The sequence below is a fragment of the Pholcus phalangioides genome, unplaced genomic scaffold, assembly GCF_987345545.1.
Source record: "Pholcus phalangioides strain wild (caught in Gottingen) unplaced genomic scaffold, Ppha-v1.0 ptg000028l_1, whole genome shotgun sequence".
NCBI lineage: Eukaryota > Metazoa > Arthropoda > Arachnida > Araneae > Pholcidae > Pholcus > Pholcus phalangioides.
This window is the reverse complement of record NW_028301618.1, coordinates 1,455,617-1,481,295: the sequence shown is the minus strand read 5'-3', so window position 1 is coordinate 1,481,295 and position 25,679 is coordinate 1,455,617. Positions and strand designations below refer to the sequence as shown.

The window sequence follows — 25,679 nt, the reverse complement described above, 5'->3', positions numbered from 1 at the left end:
TTCGTCTTCTACTTGGTATTCGCTATCGCCATATTCATCTGTGCCTTCCTCTAGTAAAGTGTGAAGTGACTAGATCAAACACTGTCGTTATGTTGTGCTGCCCGCTACGTATTATGAGTCATGTGGAAGACTCCGTCGACAGAACACAAAACCAATAGTGCGTTATTATCACTTAACCGTGCTTGCACCTCGGAAACATTTTTGCAAACGATGCCATTAATGGGCCACCATACAGACTGCACTAACGAAATAGAATGCGCGTGAGTCAGTAGTGAGCAATCTAGCAGATTCAACAACAAAATGTAGTGCAGTTGTGGAGCCAATCGCGAGAGATCTGGTGGGCTCCACGGAGAAGATGAAATGTACATGTGGAGCTAGTATGAGTGAAAGACTCCACCGAAAAAATAAAGTGTGCGTGTGGAGCCAATCATGAACTATCTAGAAGACTACCGACAGAATGAATTTCACACGTGTGGAGCCAGTAATGAGCCATTAGGAAAATTCCACTGATGACATAGGTGTGGAGTCAATCATGCTTGATCCGGAGAGCTCCGACGACAAGATGAAATGTAGAGATAGTAACGAGCCACCTGGGGGAAACTCCCCCGCCAATATACTTGTGGTACCAGTCATGAGCAATTTTGAAGATCCCACCGGCAGAATGAAGTGTACGTGTGGACTCATATCTGAAAAGCTACACTAACAAAATGAAGTGAGGTGTGAAGCTAAAAATAAGTAATCTGTAGGTCACTCCACCGAGACAAGAAGAAATGTACGTGTGGACCCGGTAATGAGACATTTGGAAGCCTCCATTGGCAAAAATGAAATGTAATCCTAGAGCTAGTAGTGAAGTATCTATAAGACTCTCCTCCGACAAACTGAAGTACATGTGTGGAGCTAGTAATGAGCCAACAGGAAAAATCCACTGATAACATGCGTGCCGAACCAGTCATGAGCCATCTGGAAGGCTCCGCCGTGCACGTGTAGAGCCAATAATAAGCATCTGTAAGACATCCATCGACAAAGTGAAATGTACGCGTGTGAGCCAATAGTGAACTATGTTGGACTCTACCAACAAAATGACGTGCACGTGCAGAGCCAGTAATGTGAAATCAGGAAAACTCCACTGATATATGTGTGGAGCCAATTGTGAGCCATCTCGAGGGCTCCACCGACAAAATGAAGTATGCATGCAGAGTCAGTAATGAGCCATATGAGGGCTCTACCGACGAAATGAAGTTTACATACGGAGCCAGTAATGAGCCATCTAGAAGGCTCCACCTACAAAACAGAATGAAATGCACGTAGCGTACAAGTTAGCAATGAGCCAGCCATCTGAGAAACATGCATGTGAAGCTAACCACGAGCAATCGGGAAGGCTCTACCGAAAAATGAAGTGTGCGTGTGGAGCAAGTCACACATGGGCCATCTGGAAGACTGCACCGACAAAATGAAGTACACGCATGGAGCCAAACAATGCCATCTCTAATGAACCCTGTGGAAGACACCAACAAAATGAAATGCACGCCAATAACGAGCCATCTGACAAACTCTTGGCTGTACGGCCAATACAGTTCAAATACGGGTGCCAATCAGTTCAGAGTTGAATTTGAACGGTTCTGGGACGCTTCCTTGCCAAAGCTGGAACTCAAATAGCAGGTTAGCTTAACAGTTAAACATTTTGAGATTACGCGACGACAATGGCGGTGACGGCAGGAGGATCAGACAGTGAAACCAACCCTTATGAGGTACATGGGATCGGTGTCTCAAGTTAAATGACGGAAGCGGTCATTTTGGCCGCAAACCTACTTTGACATGCGATTACACCCGAATGGTTTATCTCAGGTACTTGAAATTTCATGACTTTTTTCATCTTGTTGAGGCTCTTGAATCTCTTAAGTATGAATATTCTAGGTTTCTTAATTCAGTGGTAAAATGAAGTTATAAATAGAACGACGGCAGTGGTCACTTTGACTGCTACAGAGATATTCAACTGATATGATTGCAAATGATGCTGAAATGAAGTCTCCTAATACGAACATTAATATTTGGGGGGGGGGGTGTTCTATCATGGTGTTTGCTTTTCTCCAGTGCCCATTCTGTACCCATTCGGTACTATTGGAAGGTACACTTTAGAAAAAGCTCGTCATCGTAGTTTCTTCATTTAGCGTTTCCATGGATCTTTGTACATTTACTGCATTGCATTCGCTGTCGCTATATCGCACGGCAAAAAGAATCGCTATTTTTCTCATGGAAAGGGCTCCAGCTCGGGGGCCAAGACGATTATTATCATTTTTTTGTTTCTCCACGCTATAAATTCACTATACAAGGGCCCCGGGGCCCCCACCATAGATCCCAGCCTAGTGAGTCCAGCTCAGGATGTGACGGATAGTCACGAATATTTTTTTTTTCCTTCCGCACATGCAAACTCTTCGCAAATTTCGTCATTGGACTGCCAAGTGAAAAAATGAAGCCATGAATGGCAACAGCTCACAAAGTCATAGTCAGACATCTTTTTTAACCACTTTACGATCAAGGACGTAATATTGCGTTCAAACGCCAGTAGAATAAATTAAATCAAGTTCTCTCTGTTTTCTTTCCTCTCTTCCCATCATCGCGAGGCTTTGTTGCAATCCTACAATCCTTTAATATCCTATTTTTCCTTTTTTTTTTTTTTTTTGTCTGCCCTGATAGCGAGTCCCCCCCCACATATGATGCATCTTTCTTATAAGCGTGAAAGAGAGAGAACGGGTAGGGTGAGGGTGAAAAGAGAAATTGAATTTTGCATCTACATTCTTATCAACTTATCTATTGCACTGTTTTGCTCTTTTTCATTTGTTTTTTTCCCCTTCCCTTTTCTCTTCAACTTTTTCCCCTTTTCCTCTTTTTAACATGCGGTTAGGTTAGGACAAGGTTTAAATATTTATCGCCGATTCGTCGAATAGAGAGCGTCCGAATTTCTTGCCAATCGCTAGTAAAGCGAAGGGATTAAAGCAGCACTTCCTAGAGATAGAGGATCTATCTATCTCTAGGAGGTGCTGGTTAAAATAACAAAACACGGGATTGGTATTTGCCGTAACAAGCTCTTTTGTCAAAAATTCCAAAAAAAAAAAAAAAAAATGGCGTATGAACAAGAGTTTATTGCAGAAATAAATCGAAAGAGGACTGACTGACAGACACTGTTTTAAGAAGTTTCGGTAAAGAAAAACAACTTTTGTCGATTTCTTCTTCTAGCGACGATCCGTCGTTCTAGTGTTAAACTTCTTCACATAATAATCACGATCACCACAAAACGACATAACCTCGGGAAGTCTAATGACCCTTTCACACGGAGCGGATGCGGGTCCGGATCCGCATGCCCTTTCACACGCGCGTTTAGTCCGCATCTTTAGTTTGAAATAACCTACCAAGAAAGAAGCTTCAATAAGCTTCCTTCTTGATGGGGGGGGGGGGGTGCAGGGGGAGAGGATTCAATACAGGGCCGTCTCAGCATCATGGGGTCCCCCCAAGAACAAAGTGATGTTCTAGGGGCTTCATACTTGGCTGGAAGTTATGTTTGCATACTTACTCGCGAAGATAGTACCAGATCTCATTCCGTAGACCAATCTATGGGCATTAGCCCCCCCCCCCCCAGTTCATGCCGGGCCCCAAATGGTCCAGGTTTTATGGGCTCTGAAAGTCATGCTCTCCCCCCCCCCCACACAGCTGTCAACACATTCTGAATGAGATCAGTGTATTAACCCCCCTTTCTGGACCACAAGGATTTATGAAGTACGTAACGCAAAGTTTTTAGGCATTGAAAGTTCGTTAGGTATCTACAGTATTTAGCATAAAACACAATAAATTGCAAAAAAAATTTAAAATTTTTGTAACTTTTTTTTTTTTTTTTTTTGATATCTAGGTGACGCTAGTACTACATATGATTTTCAGCAATGGGGAACGATCAAAGTAATATGGGGTAATTTTGTCCCGTAAAATACGGGACGACCTACACAATAAGTCTCTTTTCCGACATACTGGTCTGGATCCGCCTGCCACCGCTTTATTCGGAGCTGAAAATTTCTGCCTCGGCTTCATTCCCATCTTAAGGTGCCTGCCTTCGCTCCATTCGCCACTGAAGACATTTGTTTCGGCTTCATTTGCAGCTGAAGATGCTTATTAAGAAGACGCCAACGAATAAGGCAAATACACGAAAATACAAAATACATTTGTATTTTTTCGTGTATTTGCCTTATTCGTTGGTGTCTTCTTAATATTCTTGGACAAAGTTGATCAACTCTTCCCTGAAGATGTTTACCTCCACTCCTTTCCGTGCCGAAGATTCTTGCCTCCACACCATTCTCAGCTACAGATGTCTGTCTTCGCCTTATTCGAAGCTGAAAATGTCTGCCTCGGCTTCATTCCCAGCTTAAGGGGCTTGCCTGCCTTCACTCCATTCACATCTCGAGATGCTTAATTTGCAGCTGAAGAGATGCTTGCCTCCGCTCTTTTCTCAGCTGAAGATGTCTGCCTTCGCTCAGGCGCGGATACGGGAGGGGAGAGATAGGAACTATCAACCCTTCCAAGAGCCGAATAATATGGGAAAATTTGTCTATCCCGTAAAATACGGGATGATTCAAAGAACTTACGCAATTCGCCCCTCTCGACGCGTCGTCCCGGATGCCTTGGTCCTCAAAGGGTTAAGATAAGGCCTCTTATACCTGTTATGGCTGAAAATAAAAATGAATAAGTAAATAAAAAAACGGGGCAAGCCGTTACGCGCTCGGTCCAGGAATGGAATTGCGATTTCTGAATCTGGCAACAATACGATGAGGTTCCAATGCTTAAACAAATTGCTCGCAAATCAAAACAAATTTCAGGGCGTAGGGCCATTTTTTTTTCGGAAGCTGAGGACATTATTTTAGCCGAGAAACATTTTTCGCGAACAGACGAGCGCAGGTTCTTCTTGATCGCCTTTCGGTAGCGTATTATGAGATCAGGTCATCGGTCATCGTCATCGCTTTGATCGCACGCATGGCTTTTCGTAAGTAATGCCACGCATCGCTTCTTTTATGAAATGTTATTAGACGAAGCTATTTATTGACGTTATTGATATGACTTGTTTATGGGCTCTATCCCCCATTACGTCCTGGAGCAAGCCCCCCCCCCTTTCAAGCCGCCTTTAAGATTAGCCTTTAAGTGGGCATCATAGATTGATTTTCTATCAAATTTACACCGTAGGGGCGTCTTAAGAGCATCGTGCGCCCCCGGGCGAAGTGATTTTTCTGATGCCCCCCATCTCAACCCGGCTAATTTGCCCGACTAACAATTTGCATGCTTACGCTCGAAATTTTCAACCAGATCTCATTTTCATGATCCCTCTGGGCCGTGCCTGGGTAAGCCCATGCGTCATCAATACGGCACTGCATACATGGGTTCCGGGGGGCCCAGGCCAGACCCCCGATCAACGGTTCCCGTTCGGGTGGGGGCACGAAGTTGAGCAACGGAAAATACATGCTTTTCTTGTCGCTTTCACATTTCTATGATCAACTTCTTGGAGTAACTCGGGTGCTTCCCCCCCACCCCACCACGTTTATCCGTAGTCACAATTTGCTAGTTTGCTTGCCGGAACCCAGGGGCTTAGGCCACTCTTAATGATGAAATCATCTCGCTTTCACACTCGCAAGTCACACTTTCGGGTGGGCCCGATGCGTTGAGATGGCACCTGGTGTGTCTCGAGCATCATAAGCCGCCTGTTCCTAATCAGCTGGAGGTTAAAAGTGAGAGAATTGGCTGGATTTGATGGTGTTAATGGAGAGGAAGCTGTGGCTCCCCCTCCTTTCGGGGTCTACAATTTATAGTTGTTATTAATGTTAGTTAACCCCGCATTAACAAAAGTGCCTTTCTTATGTATAATGCAGATCAGGATGGGAAGTTGCCATTAGCAGAATACGCCAAATTCATCGCCAAACATGTGAAGAACGACGGGCCGTGCATCTATGCCGCGATCCACAGTCGAACGGACGGCAATTGCTGGGCAAGCTATCCTAGGGACGAGAATCTACAGGTGAGTGTACATTTACTATTGAACAATAACAACGTTTTTCACGTCGCGTTTGAAAATATCGCCAAACAGCGTCATCAATCGCCAGTGCGGGATCCTGAAATTTCTTGCTATCTATAATCGCTCGCCAAGTGGCGTTCCCCATGGACCACATTTTGATTCACCACCTGTTTGATATAACGTGTGTCTTTCCCACCCCTGTCTTGCTCGCCAAATTTAGGTCGCCAGTCAAGAGGTCGAAATGCTGAACAGCGCTTTCCAAGACCCGGCGATGCTCTTCTCCAGCGGCATCATGTTGAGGGGCACCAAGTTCACCTTCTTGAAGATCGAAGAAGAGCGCTCTTTACTCGGGAGGACCAAGGAACTCTCCTGCGTCGTCATGAAGACCGAGAGAGGTCAGTAAGTCCTTTTTCCTTTTTTGTGGTACCTCATAAACTCCTCAAAATATATGTTCCAGTAGTCTGGTAGGCGAACGCTCTTTAGGTCACTCTCTCGCTAACACACCGACTGGTCCCTCGCTGTTTAGGTCACTCCTTGGCCTTGTCCCTAGCGCTCTCTAGGCCAATGATTTTATCGCTCACATGATTGCAAGAGTTGTAGCAATCACTCGTATGATCGCTACTGAGTGTGCAAGCATGTGAAAGACTAAAAGAGAGTGACAAATACAGAGAGGGATGAGGTCAGTGAGCAGCCAAAAGAGTGCCAGCGCGGCAGCGACCAAAAGAGTCATCTAAAGTGCGTGCATGCTTGAGAATGACGGAAAGAGTGACATAATGACAGGAATCGGGTCAGTGAGCAACCAAAAGAGTGTGCGAGCATGGGAGTGACCAAAAGAGTGTTGCACTCACTGAGAGAGGAAGAATCAAATCAGTGAGAGTTACAAAGAAAAGTTATTTAGAGAGTGTGCGCAAGAATGTGAACGGTGAAAAGAGTGACATATAGAGAGATCAGGTCAGTGAGCGACCGAAACAGTGACATAGAAACCAAGGAATCGGGTAAATGAGGGACAAAAAACAGAAGTGACCTAGAGAGTGCGCAAACGTATGAGTGACTTATAAAAGCCTCTCTAGGTGGGAGAGTCCCTGTGGATGCCTGGGGGGTCAAACTAACACGGAGCAGGTGGGTCTGGTGATCCAGGCGCTGGACCAGAGGCGAGTTATTCCGTAGGTTCGTGGGATCATCCCGTATTTTACGGGACACACCGATTTCGACCCCTCCCCCAAAACATCTGATACGTGGGAGGAGTTCCCCCCCCCCAACGACCATCTGTATGCTCACCTGATCGTGGGGGTGATTTCACCCAGGGGTGCACTAGTTAAGCTTCGTCGAAAATACGGGAACAAACAACATTTTATGAAGAAGAAAAAAATCAGGATGGCACAAATTTTACGGGAATGTCCCGTAAAATGCGGGTCATATAGTCTCACCTGAGACTACATGAAATTTCTGACCCGTGAGCTGAAGAAATGCCATGCATTTGGTCCGTGGGCTGAAAAATGTTGTGAGCACCTTCTGATTTCATTCACCCTTTAACCTCACCTCCTTCAATCTTGGAAGGGGTAAGATATGTGCTTCACACACAGGCGGGTACCGGTGGTGGGAGAGGGGGACGACTGCCCCCCCCCCCCAAGTTCATTTATGGAGGGGCACGCAGCGTTTCACAGATTACTTGGGTGACCCGCGGCAGTCCCATGTCACTTCAGGGACGCGCAGCATTTCAGAATACTTGAGTGACTCGTGGCACAGTCCCATATCACTGACCCGCGGCACAGTCCCATATCACTTAAGGGACGCGCAGCATTTCAGATTACTTGAGTGACCCGCGGCACAGTCCCATATCACTTAAGGGGACACACAGCGTTTCACAGATTACTTGAGTGGTCCGCGGTTCAGTCCCATATCACTTAAGGGACACTCAGCGTTTCACATATTACTTGAGTGACCCACGGTACAGTTACAGATCACTCAAGTGGCTCGCGGCGCATTTATAGGTTACTTTTAAGTTACTTGCGGCAATTGACTGTTTAGTTCCAGAGCACTGAAGACGCCCGCATTGCAGTTCCACGCCATTCAAGTCCCTCGCGGCATATTTATGGATCACTCAAGTGGCCCACGGTAAAGTTCCACATCACTCAAGTGGCAAGCAGCGTCTTTCCAGATCTTTTAAGTGATCCGCGGCACATTTACATGTCACTAAAGTGACCCACGGTGCAGTTCCAATTAAAAGATCCGCGATAATGTTTTAAAACCAGTGAAGTGACCCCCCATTCTCTCAAAGATTGAGCTGCCCTTGGTTTATGGCAAGGGTGCTCAACCTTTAGGAGATTGCGGACCACTTCATTAGTTTGAAAACGTGCCGCGGGGCCATATAAGGGATCTGGAATTGTAACCCTTAAGTTACCTGGAAAAGTGCCACGGACAACTTAATTTAAGTGAAAATGTGTCGAGGGCCACTTGAATGATCTGTGAATGTGCCGCGGATCCACACAATTGAAGTAAGAATGTGCCGTGAGCCCCTTGAGGGAATCTGTAAATGTCCCACGAACGCTTGAGTGATCTGGAACTACGCCACGGCGACCTGTAAACATGCCGCGGGCCGCTTTTGAGTGATCTGTGAATCACTAGCAGCTTGAAAACACCTGGAACTGCGCCGCGGATCACCATTAAACGTGCCATTTCAGTTCATTTTTTTATAAAATTAGGGGTTGGGGTCGCCCTCGACGACATTTGGCCCGCGGGACACGGGTTTATGGCTTGAAATTAACCTGAATGTTGTATGTCATTAAGTAGCTGATTGTTTCGTGCATCTTCATTTAAGCTTTCATCATCGCCATTTTTTCCGGTGACGAGCAAATAAAGCCAGTCCACGAGCACTGTAAGACGGTAGCCGAGAAACTAACCAGAGCGAACCTATGAAAGCCGACCAGAGCCGCATTCCCGACGGGTAAGAGAGCACACCCCCCCCCCTCTTTTTTTCAATATCCTTCCCATTATGTATTATTAAACCTCGCAGTTTTAATTTTGGCGAGTATTTACCGGAAGCTCGCCAAAGTATTCGCGAACTTCCGATCAGAATTTTACCGATCAAGGAAGGAAGTCTAGTTCCACGGACTAGTTTCCCATTCAATATACGAATGGCGTGTTTTGGCGGAATTTATTTGATAAGTTTTGAGGTTTGGATCCTGTTTGGCGAGTTTTTCTCGTGTCCAAAAAAGCGCCCGACAAAAATGGTTTTTGCAGCTTAGGATCCAATTTCATAAAGAGCTACAGGGCTGAGCAGCTCAATATCGAATCATTTATAATGAGGGTTTTTTTCCGACGAAGCATGTCCCCTGGGACCCGGTTCTAGAATTTGAGAGAGCAGAGGAACGTCTTAACAGCACATGGGGGTTGGGGGGAGGGCGACGAAAGTAATATTCTACGTCCTCTCTAAATTGCTTAGAGTACCTATTTACACTCTCGAAAATCATATAGTACCAATCTCATTGTTAAGAGGGCCACTTGTCTATTTGAGACCCCCCCCCCCCCGCGGGAAGGGCCGCAACTAGGGAGATGCAGGCGGGTCTCGTGCCCCGGGCGCTGGACCCGAGGGGGCACAAATTTCATTCCGAAAACTCTCCTTCAACATTGCATGGGGGCGTCAAAATGTGCGCTTGTCCCGGGTCACCAGTTGGTAAGGTGGTGGTAACAGCCCTGGTGGTAACTATCGGCCGCCCAATAATTACGCACGTGATTCAAGTGTTTTCCACATGATCCTAAAAAATGATCCGACGAATATTTAATGACTTGTGATGCTTTGAATTTTTGTGACGTGTCATTTTTCTAACGTTCCATTACGTGCCAAACATCCAACGAAAGTACATTTTCCCGCCAGCAGCTGGTTGCCACTTCTTTGAAAATATGAACAGAAATATATTCAATCCCATTAGAAGCCAAGTTCGGTCTTCTTTTTTTCACGATTGGCGCTTTTCCTCTTAATGTATTGTGATAGTATTCATTCATTGTGCCAATTTGTAACTGTGACAGATTTCATTCTTTATGCTTGTTGTGTTACTCAAGTTAATCGTGTTGCAGAGTTGCAATCAAACGCTGTGATATGCAACATGTAAATCTTCCAAAACTTCTGAATCGAAACTAGAAAAGAAAAAAAAAATCTCATCTCAAAATGATTGGACACACTTTATTCATTTAAGGCAGTGATTCCCAGCGTGGGCGTTAACGCCCCCCTGGGGGGCGATGGAATGTTCTAGGGAGCCGTAGAAGCTACGAGTATAACATAGGATCCTATGGGTTAGATTGCGTTGGGGTGATGGGAGAAAATTTTTTCTGGGGAAGGGGGCGATGGGACAAAAAAGGTTGGGAAACTATAATTTAAGGGATCCCTGAAATCGATTTTTCAAGCATTTTTGACTTTAAAAAACATTTCATTCACAATTCTGTCGTGTTTGGTCAGAACATGAAATCTCCAAAAAATGGTTTTTTTCAAATCTAAAAGTAAGTCTTGCTAATAATAACTAATTAGAAGTGAGATAAATGCACAAATACGTGCGTACGGCTAAACAACATGCTGATGTATGATGTTTTCATTTGTATTTGTGTGTTTGCTTTTGTTTTGATTTTTCAATGGCAATGAAAATGCTTATGCAGTCGAATCCCGTTGTAACGAATACCGTTATAGCGAAAATCTCGTTATAACGAATACTTCTAATCCCCCCAGATAACTATTCATAGGGCCAATGTGCAAATACCTTGAATTCCTTTATAACGAAATTTCGTTATAGCGAAGTGATTTCTCCGGTCTCTTGGAGTTCGTAATAACGGGATTATAATATGATTTTGGAGTTGTCGTGTTCTGACCAAACACCACAGAACTGTGAAAATCAAATCAAATGCAAACATTTCGTGCCAATCGGGTTAATTTGTTTTTGTTTTTCAAAATAAAATTAAAAACCAATGAATTATGCAGTCGAATCCCGTTATAACGAACTCCAAGAGACTGGAGAAATCACTTTGTTACAACGAAATTTCGTTATAAAGGAATTCCGGGTATTTGCATTGTTCCTACGTAAGCTTATCTGCGGGAATTAGAAAAGTGTTCGTTTTAAAACGAGATTTTTTCGCTATATCGGTATTCGTTAAAACGGGATTCGACTGTAGTATAAACGTCAACAAGAAAAAATGCTTTGAGCGCGATTTTCATAAGTTTTTGAGCTCATCCGTTTAAGATATGAAAAAGAAAAAAACCTACTGCACCAAAAATTCTGAAATTTTGTGGAAATATTTATACGGAATGTTTTATCTAGTATAAGATGAACCTCGAACTCTTCGATATCTGATCATACGTTAGAATTTTAAAGTTTGAAAAAATGTATAAATTTGAAAAATCTGAGAATTCAATATTTGTTTTAAAAACTACTTGGGTTGGTTAACTTCTAAATCTGAGGTTCCTTTTTACTAGCATATGAAAACTAACACATTTGAGCAAAATTTCAGAATTTTTGGGGGTGGCAGTAGTCTTTTGTTTTTAATTTACAGATGAACTCAAAAACTGCAGTCACACAACAAAAGAGAGAAAAGTAGGGTGACGATACGTCCCGTATTTCCCGGGACAGTCCCGGTTTTTTTTCTTTTTCTGGCGGTCCCGGTTTTTCCCGTTTTTAACATGACTCCTATTTGAATTTTTATTCTCTATTGAAGTCAAAGATTGAAATTATTTTTCAACCCGTAAGTTATATTATGATAGTTACAACTGTAAATAATAACATTAATCTCCCACATTTGTGTTTGTGAACGCTTTGTTTCGTGCAATTCATTTTAATCCACTGCAATTTGCAGCAATGCTTTATTTCTCGCCATAGCGTCTTTCCGTAATTTCAGCAATATTTGGCAACTTCGTTCACTTTTGGCGTCATTCTTGGCGATAATTGGCGATGTCTCGTATTTTCCCGTATTTCTCTCGAGGAAATATGGTCAGTCTAGAGAAAAGAAACTGGTTTATTTTCCCGATTTTTCTCTTAAAAGCGTAGCATTGAGCCTTAAGCTTAATCATGACGTCATCATCGGAGAACGAATGAGAAACGCAGAAAGTGCAGTGGCATCGATTGTAGGAGGGGCGAAAAAACAAGGAACGAATCACTGAAGAGATGAATGACGTCACTAGTCAGGTGGGCCGTAAAACCGGATTTTCAATTTTCGCTCTCAAGGTTTGAGTGACGTCATCAGATTCGTCGTACGGCATCTTCTAATGATAAAGCAATGTAGAATTACTGTTTATTAATTAATTATTTTCTAGAGTAATTATTCTCAAAACATTAATAATTTTTTTGAGCAGAAGCCACGAATATCCTGCATTACCGGGACATTTATTTGAAATTTTTAGGAAGAATATTTGATTTTCGACAGCTGTGTTTCCGAGCTCGCGCTTGCAATGTTATGTTAATGGGAAATGGACTTTTTCTACTGGAACAGAATTATCATAGATGTCGCTCTTGTCGGAATCATACTCTAACATGCGACAGAAATTGGCTTTCGAATGCAAATTGTTTGTGCGACGTTATTCAGAAGTTCAATGATTCATTTAAATATTTCTTCTTTTTTTTTTTTTTGAAAACTCAAGTGGCACACGAATGATTATATCACTTTCGTGACCCGTGTATATTGCCAGATAGCTTAAGCGACCCGAAGCACATATTTAAATCACTCGAGTGACCCGCGGCCGCCATTACTGGATTAACCATGGCCCCCACGGGCTTGTGCGAGGCCGCTAAGTTGGGATCTTTTGCGGGCACTTTCTGTAGTTAATTTATAGCGTAGAAAAGCAAAAAAATGATCAGCATTATCCCGGGTCCCAGGGCTAGAGCCCTGTCAGCCCAGCTTTTTTAGGGGTCATGGGATTAGCCATTAAGCAAAATAAGCACGTGCTTAGTGCGCCAGTGGAATAGGGGGCAATACAAATAATGTAATTTTTGCCCCCAGCATCAGCCATCCGGTAGATATCCTAAAATGTTAAGAGCACTTGATTGAACAGTTGAAGATTTTTTACGAAAAGATTCACCAGGACTGTAACTAAGGGAGAGCGGGGAAGGGGGTGATCTGGTGTCCCGGGCGCTGGACCAGGAAGGGCGCTGAGTTTTACAACTTTCCGTTAAAAATTTGCGGGGAGGGGTGCTAAAATGGACACAGATCCCACCAGTAACAGAGCAAATTTTCATTTCTAGTTGCGGCCCTGAATGTGTGTGTGACACGAAAGCAGAGAAAATAAGTTAATTGCGAATAATAACTCGTGTTAATTCTTAGTTTTTGTGTTAAGATTTCACTGAATTTACATAAAGTAAGCCCAGAGCCGTCTTCAACAGCATTACGGGCCCCCCTCCCCCCACCTCCCCGGGCAAAACAAAGTTTTCTGAGGCTCCCCTTACCGAGCTATATAAATGCCGCCCTACCAATTCACATACTCTCTACAAAATTTTAACCATATAAAACTGTCATGAGACTTTCCCCGATCAAAGCCTTCTATGGCAAAAAGCCTTCGCGCGAAGCTTTGACGTCACTGAAATCGTCCATTTAACCTGTAACCATTGGATATAGCAGTCCGACGTATGCGAAATCTTTTATATCTAAACCTTTTTTTGCAGTATAGGTGAAATGTACGACTTCAGTGACGTCACGAGCTTCGCGCGGAGGCTTTCTGCTAGTGTAGTATTTATATAGTGTTGCCCCGACAAACCAGTCACGACACAGGCTCTGTCCCTCCAGGGATATAAGCCTTTTGCCCTTGCGGGTTGGGTCGCGCTGGGGAGATAGTGTTGCCCCAGCACTCGAGGCTCCCAATTCGTGGCATCAGGCCTCGTAAAAAATGATTTTTTGAACATCCTTCCCGCATTTAAAAATACCTGCTTACCAATTTACGCCGACTCTGTTTTCACCACAACCGGAAACATGGCAAAACTGATAAGTTCAAACAGAATGTTCCAAACACCAACCACGGGCAACACTATACCGCGGCCATAAATATTCCGAAGTTCCAATTTTTACTAGAAATATCAGAACCAGGACAATTAAAATTAGTTTAAGAGATCAAGAAATGAAGATGGAAGAAAAATAAAAGCAACAGCTTTTCTGAGTGGGATTCGAACCCCCCAACCCCCGCTGTGCTAGAGACTCTTACATTAACCACAACACCAATTGCAGTAGCGAGTTCTATGTAAAGTTAAGTAAATACGTTGTTAAACGTAGCCAGGTAATATATGTTGGTGCCAACCAATAGTCGCCCAAACAGAATATCTCTCACTCTTCGCCAATGCTAAGCGCCAATTTTAAAGCAACCTCGTTCATGCATTGCGCTGTCGGGAGCGACTATATATGGACCTTATATAGTGGATATAACCCGGCCTAGTCTCTTGGCACCAAGACGTCACCAAATCCTCGGAGCTGTCGCCAAACTTCGCCAAGTTCGTTGCCAACTTGGCGATATTTACAGAAGAATGCGTTGATATTTTCATTGTTACATAAGATAACGCCTATTTATACAGGCGACAAATGACATGATAAATATAAGTAAGAACTATTTACATAATTTTCGCAATAACATTTATATTTTTGGACTTCCTGTTTCTGTAATAAATTTTTTAGATGTAACATGCATAACGAACATTTGCATTGTTTATAAATTTATGTATAAAGTATGACCTGTACCAAGAGATCACAAAATACGAATAGGAGTGGTTTTTGATGGTATGGGGGGAGATGGGTAGGAAGTGAGCATTTATAGAACTCCGGCCTATCCGGCTTTTCGGTTATCCGGCCCGCTCTCCCGCCACATTAGGCCGGATTGTCCGGATTCTACTGCACTTAAATCCTCCACAAAAAACGGGCTTTCGTTCAATATATATATGCCACGCATACAAGTTTTCTCGAGCATGAGGAGAAAGATTTCAGTTTGGATTCCCCACCCAAATTCGGCGAGTTTTCCCCGACACCAAAAACCGAAACGTTCTGTTTCAAATATGATTTGATAGACACCTGATCACACACGAAAGTGTAAAATTTCAAAATTTTAAAATGAGTTTTCTTGTTCAATAGATACATAGTTACATACATACATACAGAGATTGTAAATCCGAATCCCATTTCCCCCCTTTTTCTGGCGATTTCTCAGACTCCAAAAACTGCCAAAACTTAATACAACCTTAAATGCGATTTTCTCGAAATCTTGCCAAGCAAAAGGTAGAGTATAAGGGAGAGCTAATTTTAAAATATGCAACAGCTTTCTCACACAAACGAGAAGTTGCATTTTTAGATTCCACCATCTCCTGTTTGGCGGTTTTTACCAACTACGAAACAAGCCAAAAATTTGATCCAACTTAAAATGTGATTCGCTCGAAACCTTATCTATCTTAAAGAGCTGAATAAACGGTCTCAGTTCAAAAGCTTATATAAGATGACCTTTCATTTAATAAATGCAGTCATGGAGCCATATGGGGGGGGGGGAGGGGGAAGCCCCGGCAAAACCCTGTAGCTCGAACGTACCAGGGTAATTCAATCCGTGACATGCACGTTTTCTCATATTATACAAAAGTTAGTTTTTGGGTTCTACCCAGTGGCGTATTAACAAGGGGGTGGCGGGTGCTTAGCGGACTATAGCCCAGAGCGACAAGTTCCGAGGAGCGGAAACGTTTAGAAAATTAGTGGAATTGGAGAAGGGTTGCCGAGTTTGTTTTGGTCACTGACAGTAGAACCATAAATCCGCTGTGCTACAGAGCAAAGGGTGAGTGACCAAGCGATTTATCTGGAGCAGTTGGTTCTGAAAGTGTGCGTCGTGCCTCCTAGGGGGCATTACCAACCTTTGCCAGGGGTGTCGCGGTGAGCTGTCCTTATTAATGTGTGCATATTCACAATACCATAAAATGAGATTTTTTTGTAAGCCTACTCTACGGAGCAGCGAATACGCGTCCACTAGAGCAAAGGGCCGCAGAAAAAAAAGTTTGAGAACCACTGTGCTAGAGAGTCTACGAGCATGTGAGTGATCTAGAGAGCAAGTGACCAGGTTAGCTAGTGATAAATTGAGTGACCTAAAGTGTTTCCAAGCTTGTGAGTAACCAAAAGAATGATGTAGAGAGCGTGGGTCCAGATCAGTGAGTGACCAAGAGAGCGTGGGATTAGGTCAGTGAGCGATCGTGAGAGTGACCCAGAGTGTGTATAAGCATGTGAGTTGCCAAAACAATGTACAAGCATGTAAATGACCAAAAATAGTGTGCAAACGTGATAGACCAAAAATAGTGTGCAAACGTGATAGACCAAAAAGAGTGAGCTAGAGAACAATGGACCAAGTTAATGAACGACCAAAACAGTGAGTGATCTAGAGAGTGTGTAAGCACGAGAGTGCCCAAAAAATTGGCCGTGAGAGTGTGTAAGCATAGGAGTCATCTATACAGAGTGAAGGACCTGGTCAAGAAACGACAAAGAAATTGTGCAAGCATATGATTGACGAAAAGAGTGACTTAGAGACAGATGCTAATTACAGGAGGTTGGGCGGGGGGGATGAGTGGTAAAGGATATCAGAAGGGCGACAAAAGATTTGTGTAGCCCATAGGTGGCAAAGCCATAAATCCGCCTCTGGTTCTTCTTACCTTCTCCTGTTTAGCGGTTTCTTCACGGCTCCAAAACTCGCCAAAACCTTATCCAACTTATCTTCAAGAATTCAGATCCAATCAAGCTGGGGCTCTATGATGGGAGCATCATACAGAAGTTGTATTTTTAACATTCCCCACGCACATTCTCCTGTTTGGTGGTTTTGACGACTCCAAAACCCGCCAAACCTTTATCCAAGTTTAAATTCTCTATTCATTCTATTTCTAATCAAGCTAAAAAAGCTAGGGAACGTTCTCATTTTGCATTTTGCAGCTCATGGAGTGCATTCTTATTTGATTTATTAACACACACACGGTTTCAAGCCCTACAGAGGTTGCCCTACGAACTTCGCCGCCCTCTTCTCCCATTCTAGTCTAATTTCTTTGGCTACTCTTCCCTCGAATTTTCCACCCTGTGCTACAACCCGCTTGGCCTTCTCCCCTTCCTACAAGTACCCCTGTGTCTCTTAGCCACTCTTTTGGTCACTCCCATGCTCACACACTCTTTCTGAGTCAGGGGTTCTCAACCGGGGAGGCACATAGCCCCCTTGTGGTACTGAGATTTTTTAAGGGGGGGGGGCCACGGGAAAAAATGAAGTGCAAAGGTGGCCATGGCAGGTGATTTGGAGGGCCAGAGAGCCGAGAAGAAAAATTTAGGTGTGGAGAAATGTAAAATCAAATAAAGTCTCTTTTAGTAAAAAGTGCTCAACCTTTTGAAGTGTGCGGGCCGCTCCATTGGTTTGAAAATGCGCCGCGGGACAATCAAGTGATCTGGAAATGCACGTCGGTCACTTAAGTGAGGTGAGAACGTGCCGCAGCCCATTTAAATGATCCGTTAATGTGCCACGGGCCACTTAAGTTGCCTAAGAATGTGCCGTGAGACCTGATTATGTGCCGCTTCATTCATTTTTAAAAAATTAAGTTTGAGGACCATTATTACAAAGGCCACATTCGGGCCATGGGTTGAGCGTATATGTTTCAAGTGAAATAGGGTGGGAGGGAGAAGTGTAACTACTTACAGAATCCTGCAAATCCACTCATAAAAATAGCGCCATCTTAAGTTCCCGGGCCTGAACCCCCTATACTTTGCAGAAGCCCCCCCCCCAGGATGGGGTTTCTTGTAGGCCTCCTGGCTAGATATTTTATGGATCCCACCATATTAAATTTATATTCTGAATAAACAAAAAAATGATGAGAATCATATCGCGCCCCCAGGCTGCAGCTGTATCAGTTCCAGTCTTGTATGTGTGTGTGTGTGTGGGGGGTGGGGGGGATCTCATGCCAATAAGTGACCCCCACCTCATTATATTTAGGACACAGCGCAATAAATTTTGAGGATAAATGAAAATACTGTATGTAGGCTGTTATTAATATGGGACAGTCACTAATATGGGGCAGTGCTAGAACATCACTTTGCCTAGGGGCCCATGATGTTGAGACTGCCCTTAATAGAACTCAGACTACACGGGAGCTCTATAAATTTGAGCCCAGTGGTCTGGAGACGAATCTTATTTACAAAATTTATGTCCAGTTCAAATTTACTGAAAAAAATCATTTCTATACGTATAAAGGATCTCGTTTCTGGATGAGAGTGGAAGACCCCTGGGTAACACAGGGGAGCCACGAGAAAAAAATATGGTCCAAAGGGGGGCCACGGGGGAAAAAAAGTTAAGAAACACTGCTCCAAGTCACTCTTTTGGTCCCTCCCGTGCTCACAGACTCTCTTAAGTCACTCTTTTTCGTCATTTATATGCTTGCAGGCTTTTGGTCACTCACATGCTTGCACACTGTTTTGGTAGCTGACATACTTTCACTCTAGGTCACTTTTATGGTCGTTCACTGGCATTATCTCTTGCATTATAAGTCACTCATTTGAGCATTTACACGTTTACACATTCTTTTGGTCATTCATATGCTAGGCCTCTCTGTTACTCACTCAAGTGTTTGCAAATTCTTTAAGTCACACTCACTGGCATAGTCCCTTACCGTTTATTTAGGGTTGTACAAATTTTGCCGCTCTTCTCGTATTATAATCTTCTTGTCCATTCCTTCCCCAAATGTGCCGCCCCTCTGAACTTTCCGCCCCAAACTATTTAGCCAGCTAAGCTTCTCCCCCCCCCCCCGTAAATACGCCACTGTTTATATAAAACTTGACAAACGCAACCAACAAGCCACACTCTTCAAGCCCCACTCATTTAGTCATTCACATGTTTGAACACTATTTTGGACACTCACGTGCTTACACATGCTCTAGGACACTCTTTTGATTGCTCACTGAGATGGTTCATTGCTGGGTCACTCTTTTGATCGTTTGCACATTCTCTAGGTCATTCTTATGGTCATTCACAAGCTTTCACACGCTCTAGATCACTCTTTTGGTCATTCAAATGCTTGCACACGCTCTAGGTCAGTCTTTTAGTCATTCACATGCTTTCAAACACTCTAGATCACCCATTTGCCCACTCACGTGCTTGCACGCGCTCTAGGTCTCTGTTTCTGTCATTCACGTGCTTGCACATGCTCTAAGTCATTTTTATGGTCATTCACAAACTTTCACACTCTCTAGGTCACTTTGTTTGGTCATTCACATGCTTCCACACTCTCTAGATCACTCTTTTGCTCACTCGCGTGCTTGCAAACTCTCTAGGTCAATTTTGGTGACCTAGCCACTAGCTGTCTAGGTAGAGGCAGATTTATTGACGGTTTATACGCACAAATTCTGCCACCCTCTTCTCCCATCCTAACATAATTTTCTTGCCCCACTCATTCCTCAAATTTGCCGTGCCTCTGAACTTGCCCCCATGGGCTCGGCCCGCTAAAATGCCCCCCCCCCTTCCGTAAATACGCAACTGTAAAGACGCGTGGATCCTCGGATTCCGATAGGTTTTATTACTGGTGTGTATTTTTTGTTTTTTTAAAAGAAATGATAATCACGTGAAACTTTTATTGTAATTTCTGTCATCACAGATGCATCGATTAATGTTACGCATCGCATCAATTTTTTTTTTCGATTGTTGCAGGTCGATCACGTGATTCCTTTTGGCGGCAGATCATCATTATCCAAGAAAGAGAAGAGAGGAAGGGAACTGTATACATATTTTTTTCCAATTTCTGTTTTTATATCGCCAAATGGGACAAAAAAAATTATCAAAATTCGAATTATTAAAGAGACAAAAAATATACCGTAATTATCTTTGTACTCGGATCATTAATTTGTCACCGGTTCAACGAATCTTGGGTGATTAAATAGGAAAACTCACCGACAACAATTCACCCTACGCATAATTCACCGATAGGAAAATTCCCAGACGAAAAAATCACAGCTGGGAAAGTTAACCGACGACAATTTACCGATAAGAAAAATTCGGGCGCGGCAGCCCAAGTTGAAAACATACTAGCTTAAAAATGTTGAGGGCATCTTAAAAATTACCTAATTGAATGTTAGAATGAGTCTTGCGATTCCAAGGGGGAAATTCAGTCTTTGGATCAAAATTTTTACCAAACATTTACCACCACGTCCTAAATTTCTACTGCACAATATGAGTCGAATATATCTGGTTTTTTTGTCTGGTCTTGGTAAACAATTACGTGATATTACTCGGTGTACCCCGGCCGCACTGAACAGAGTGACATTAGCCCGTAGTTGGAATTCGTTTCCTCCATACAGGGGGTGGGGGTTGGAATATGGGTACAATAGTAGTCGCTGGGTGGAAAAGAAAGGATGACCGAAATTCGGGCAAGGCTGTTGGGGGAGGGGGGGGGAGGCGTGTTTCATCGAAGCAGGAAGTGGGTTTCGTCGACCAGCAGCTGCCGGATGCAGTCGAAATCTGATCGAAAGTCGGGCAGTAGTCGAGAATGGGGCAGAAGGCTGCCGTCCATTCCCGCCCGCAGCGAGTCAACGCGTGCTTCATCGAAGCAGGAGGTGGGTCCAGTCGATCAGCAGCTGCCGGAGGCAGTCGAACGCTGATTGATACTCGTGCAGTATTTGAGAATGGGGCAGAAGGCTGCCGACCATTCCTGCCCGCAGCGAGTCAACGCGTGCTTCATTGAAGCAGGAGGTGGGTCCAGTCGATCAGCAGCTGCCGGAGGCAGTCGATGGCTGATCGAAACTCGGGCAGTAGTCGAGAATGGGGCAGAAGGCTGCCGACCATTCCCGCCCGCAGCGAGTCAACGCGTGCTTCATCGAAGCAGGAGGTGGGTCCAGTTGATCAGCAGCTGCCGGAGGCAGTCGATGGCTGATCGAAACTCGGGCAGTAGTCGAGAATGGGGCAGAAGGCTGCCGACCATTCCCGCCCGCAGCGAGTCAACGCGTGCTTCATCAAAGAAGGTGGTGGGTCCAGTCGATCAGCAGCTGCCGGAGGCAGTCGAAGGCTGATCGAAACTCTGCAGTAGTCGAGAATGGGGCAGAATGCTGCCGACCATTCCCGCCCGCAGCGAGTCAACGCGTGCTTCATCGAAGCGGGAGGTGGGTCCAGTCGATCAGCAGCTGCCGGAGGCAGTCGAAAGCTGATCGAAACTCGGGCAGTAGTCGAGAATGGGGCAGAAGGCTGCCGTCCATTCCCGCCCGCAGCGAGTCAACGCGTGCTTCATCAAAGAAGGTGGTGGGTCCAGTCGATCAGCAGCTGCCGGAGGCATTCGAAAGCTGATCGAAACTCGGGCAGTAGTTGAGAATGGGGCAGAAGGCTGCCGACCATTCCCGCCCGCAGCGAGTCAACGCGTGCTTCATCGAAGCAGGAGGTGGGTCCAGTTGAGCAGCAGGTACTCCGTGACGGACAAAATCTGTCTAAAACTATTTCAGTAGTCCAGGATGTGATGCAGGGTTTCGGAGGTTTTTTTTACACATTTCCTATTTTTACCATCAATTTGAATCTGAGGGGAGGGAATTTTTATTTAAAACCTGGATTTTTCGGGATTTTTTTCCATTGAGATTTTGAGTCAAGTTTGCTTCAGCCTATTCAAAATGCCATCAAGGATCTAATTAATTTTTTTGCTAGCTGTGATAGATTAAGTGACCCTATTACAAAGGCATATTCGTCAGCGAAATGCTGGGTTATGGGCATCTTCTGGTACGGGGGATTTTTATGGTTTCATTTAGAACAAGATTTCTTAATAGCGGGACGAACGCACGAACCGATTTGACCACCTTTTATCTTTTTTCAACTGCCATGGTTGCAGGGTATTGTGATTAAAACGTGTATATTCACCACCACCTACTAAAATTTTACTGCAAAATATGAGTCGAATATATCTGGTTTTTTGGACTGGTCTTTGTGAAACAATTATTTGACCGATATCTGAAACATGGTGAGAACTGAATTTTTTCTAGTTGTAAATAGTGAGGAAAAGGAGTTGGGCGTTTGTGACTATCCGCGTTCAGTACTATCAGGACTGGGGATTTGTCTGTGGTGGAAGGAATGTTTTATTATCTCGTGTACCTCGGCAGGACTGAACAGAGTGACATTAGCCCGCCGTAAGAATTCGTGTCCTTCATACGGAGTTGGGTGTATTTAGCCGGAGGTGGGTTCTGTCGGCCAGCAGCTGTGAGTGGCAGTCGAAGGCTGATCGAAACTCTGGCAGTAGTCGGGAATGCGGCAGAAGGCTGCCGACCATTACCGCTCGCAGCGAATCAACGCGTGCTCCATGGGAGCAGGATTAAAGGATCTCTTTAACGAACAGCTACTCGGTGACGGACAAAATGTATTTACCATCAAGTTGTGATTAAGACACGTATATTCTTAATCACAACGCTAGGAAGTCCAACAACATTGAGTTAATGTTATTAGAGAGGGCAGGCTCGGAGAGTTTCTGTTGAGTATGCCGAGTTGTTAAATCTCTTTCAACATTTCTACTTATAAAGGTGATGTTCAGTTCTTCGCTCTTCAATTCGTTAATTTTAGAGAGTATCAAAAAAGTTGGGAGCATCGTGTATAGAATTACCTGACTTTATTGGTAAGAATTGGTTGAGAATTACTTACTGTTTTGGGATTCCAAGTGGAAATTGAGTCTTTGAGTCAAAAGTTTTTCTAAACATTTACTTCCACGTTCTAAAAGTTTACAGCAGTTACTATATCTGGTGTTTAGCTTGGTGTTTGAAAGAGAGTATATGCCTACTCCATTTGGTGGGGGTTGGGGAAGGGGGGAGGGTTCCCACCAGCTTTCAACCAGTGTTAGTTGCAGCTTTCTAAAAGGGTTTATTGGTAATTGTACTGAGTGCTTTTACGGGCTGCATTTCATTAACTGAAATTCTTGTGGAAAAAATAGTTGGGATTTTCGTTCTTATTTTTCTTGACTACCGGAATTCAAGTGTTTGGATTTTCCAGGGTTAGGGTGAGTTATATTTTCGTTAGTACATATTGGGGGGAATCGTAGAGGGATCTCCTTGAACAACTGGATTCGTTACTCTCGTTACTTCGAAGGCTGTGTTTTCGGGGGTGGGGGAGGGGCTCTACGGGCACTTCAATTATATTTATTTTTCCGGGAGGCATAGTTTTCCGTTCCGGGGACTTCTTTTTAGTATGTGTGTTTTCACCACAACTTTGGCTTTTCAAAAATATTTGTTTTTATTTCCCCAGAATAGTCATTTCAAGGGATCGGAGGGAGGAATACAAAATCCTTCAAGCATAGCTGGCTACTTTCCAAAGGTGGTTTTGAATATTTTAACTGCGCACCACGCACGACGAACGCTACCATACATATATAACTACCTCGCATGCAACCTGCTCTTCGTTGGGAAACATAATTATATCTATATAATTTACCCACTTATATTACCAAGAGGTTCTAGCGCGAACGTAAATCCTTCAGCAAAAAAGAATTCCGGTTCACCTTTGTGTTTCTCAAGCAATCTTTGCTCTATCGCTACCCAGGGCCGCAACTAAGTGGGGGGGGGGCGCTGGGACTGGTGCTCCAGATGCCGGATTAGAGGGAAGGTGCCTCTAGGTATTTCTTTTTTACATTACACGGGGGCGCCGAAATGCGTGCTTGTTCCGGCTGACAAAATATTAAGTTGCGACCCTGTCACAACCTGACTCCAAAGTTTTGATTCGATAGGGAACGGCTAACGTGCGTACGTAACACGTTTTAAATTACCAGATTTGCTGCCGTGTAATACTTGATACTACGCAGTAGTAAGTATAAGGTATTTAAATGAACATACCTCGTGATTAAAAAAGGATACTCTTTACACTGGATGAGAGCTGTCAGATTTACAGGATACCAGCTTGACTGCACCACCTTGGCAGCTGACTGCGGTTATCTCGAGGAGCAGTCCTCTAAACGTCCGTGTAACGCGAAAGCCATGGAACGAAGAACTTGTGGGTCCGTTTCGGTCAGAAAACAAACAAGCAACAACAATGGGACTTTTATATTGTTCAAAGAAAGTCAGCGACAGTAGTTTCAACAATGGGGGAACTTTATAGCTCATAGTTCAACCATGCAGAAGGAACGCTCTTTAAACTGACATGGGCTTTAACATGTTACGCACATCTGAAGAGATTGATTTCGTGAATTAAACGCATGTGGATACGTTTGTGCAAAAAAAAATACCAGATATTTTCTCACCATTCTTCCGAAACACCCGGTCTTCGGACATCGGCTGTCGCACTTGTAACTATGTCCTAAATCAGTGACCAAATTTGCTCTGACCATGTTAATGTTAAGTGCCGATTCTCCGGTCAATCTATTATCTTTTAGCATTAGTCAATTGAAAAATCAGAAAGAAGTTGGGAGATAACAGGATAAACTAACGGACAACAAGTTCTGAAAATAGAAAATAAGTTCATTTTTGTATACCATCCTAAACATCAGTAATGTATGTATTTAAGTATGTAGTAACAAATGTATTTCCAGGCATAACTGTTGATTTTATGAACCCAAAAGCACTAGGTATCCCATTTTTTTTTCAACAATATTTGGCAACTTTGTTTGGTTTCGGCATCGTTTTCGGCGATAATTGGTGATGTCCCGTATTTCCCCGTATTTGTAATCCCAATGTCCCGTATTTCTCTCGAAGAAATATGGTCAGCTTACTTCTACATCATTTCATAAAGCTGCAAGCTACATCGGTTGGCTGCTGCCATCTATATATATTTTTTTTATTTAATCATTTATTTATTTATTTTGGAACTAGAAGATATATATAGGTTATGTTTATGGGGAAAATTCATCGTCAATCCGTTATTTACAGGGCCACAACTAGGGAGGAGCATGCGGATCTCGTGCCCCGTGCGCTAGATCCGAGGGGGGGGGGTGCAAATTTCATTCTGAAACCTCTCCTTCAACATTACTAGGGGGCGTCAAACTACGCGCTTGCCCCGGGTGACCAAGCATCTAGTTATTTACCTATGGGAAAATTCACAGACAACAATTTACCGATGGGGAAATTCATCGACAAGCAATTTACCGATGGGAAAATTCATCGTCGAGCCGTTATTTACCTATGGGGAAATTCACAGACAAGAATTTACAGAATAGCAAAAGTCACCAACAAGATTTTATCTATAGGAAAATTCACAAACAAAAATTTACCGATGGGAAAATTCACCATTAGAGAAATCCATTGACAAGCAATTCACAGGTAGAAAAATTCACCGGTGGGAAATTTCACCGACAACAATTTACCGATAGGAAAATTCACGACAAACAATTTACCAATAGGAAAATTCACCGACGGTCCTTCACCAGTGAGTGAATGACAGAATGAGCGAGCAATAGAGTAATAGTATGAGTGAGCAAATTTTTTGAGTGGGTGAGAGACCGTAAAAGTGATTAAATGGTTGAGCGAGTGACCAAGTAAATGAGTAATTACAGTATATATTAGTGATCGAGTGAGTGGGCGAGTTACCAACCGAGTCAACAATTGAGTGAGTAGCCGTATGAGTGGGTCAAGTGAGCGATTGAGTTACTGAGTGTGAAGCGATGGAGCAAGCCAATGACAGTATGAGTGGCAAAGTGAGTGACTCGCACATTTGCTCACTCATTTACTCATTCACTTTTTGACTCATCAATCA

General features: G+C 43.7%; 1 protein-coding gene across 1 annotated transcript in view; it reads left to right on the top strand.

Annotated features, from left to right (window-relative positions):
* The first annotated feature begins 532 nt into the window (after positions 1-532).
* Positions 533-25,679, top strand: part of LOC149067716 (uncharacterized) — a 113,453-nt gene continuing 88,306 nt past the window's right edge. The window contains exons 1-3 of the mRNA XM_089252358.1: positions 533-668; positions 3,902-3,958; positions 6,264-6,438. Of these exons, the coding sequence (XP_089108484.1) occupies positions 533-668; positions 3,902-3,958; positions 6,264-6,438 (368 nt within the window). The remainder of the gene's footprint in view (positions 669-3,901; positions 3,959-6,263; positions 6,439-25,679) is intronic.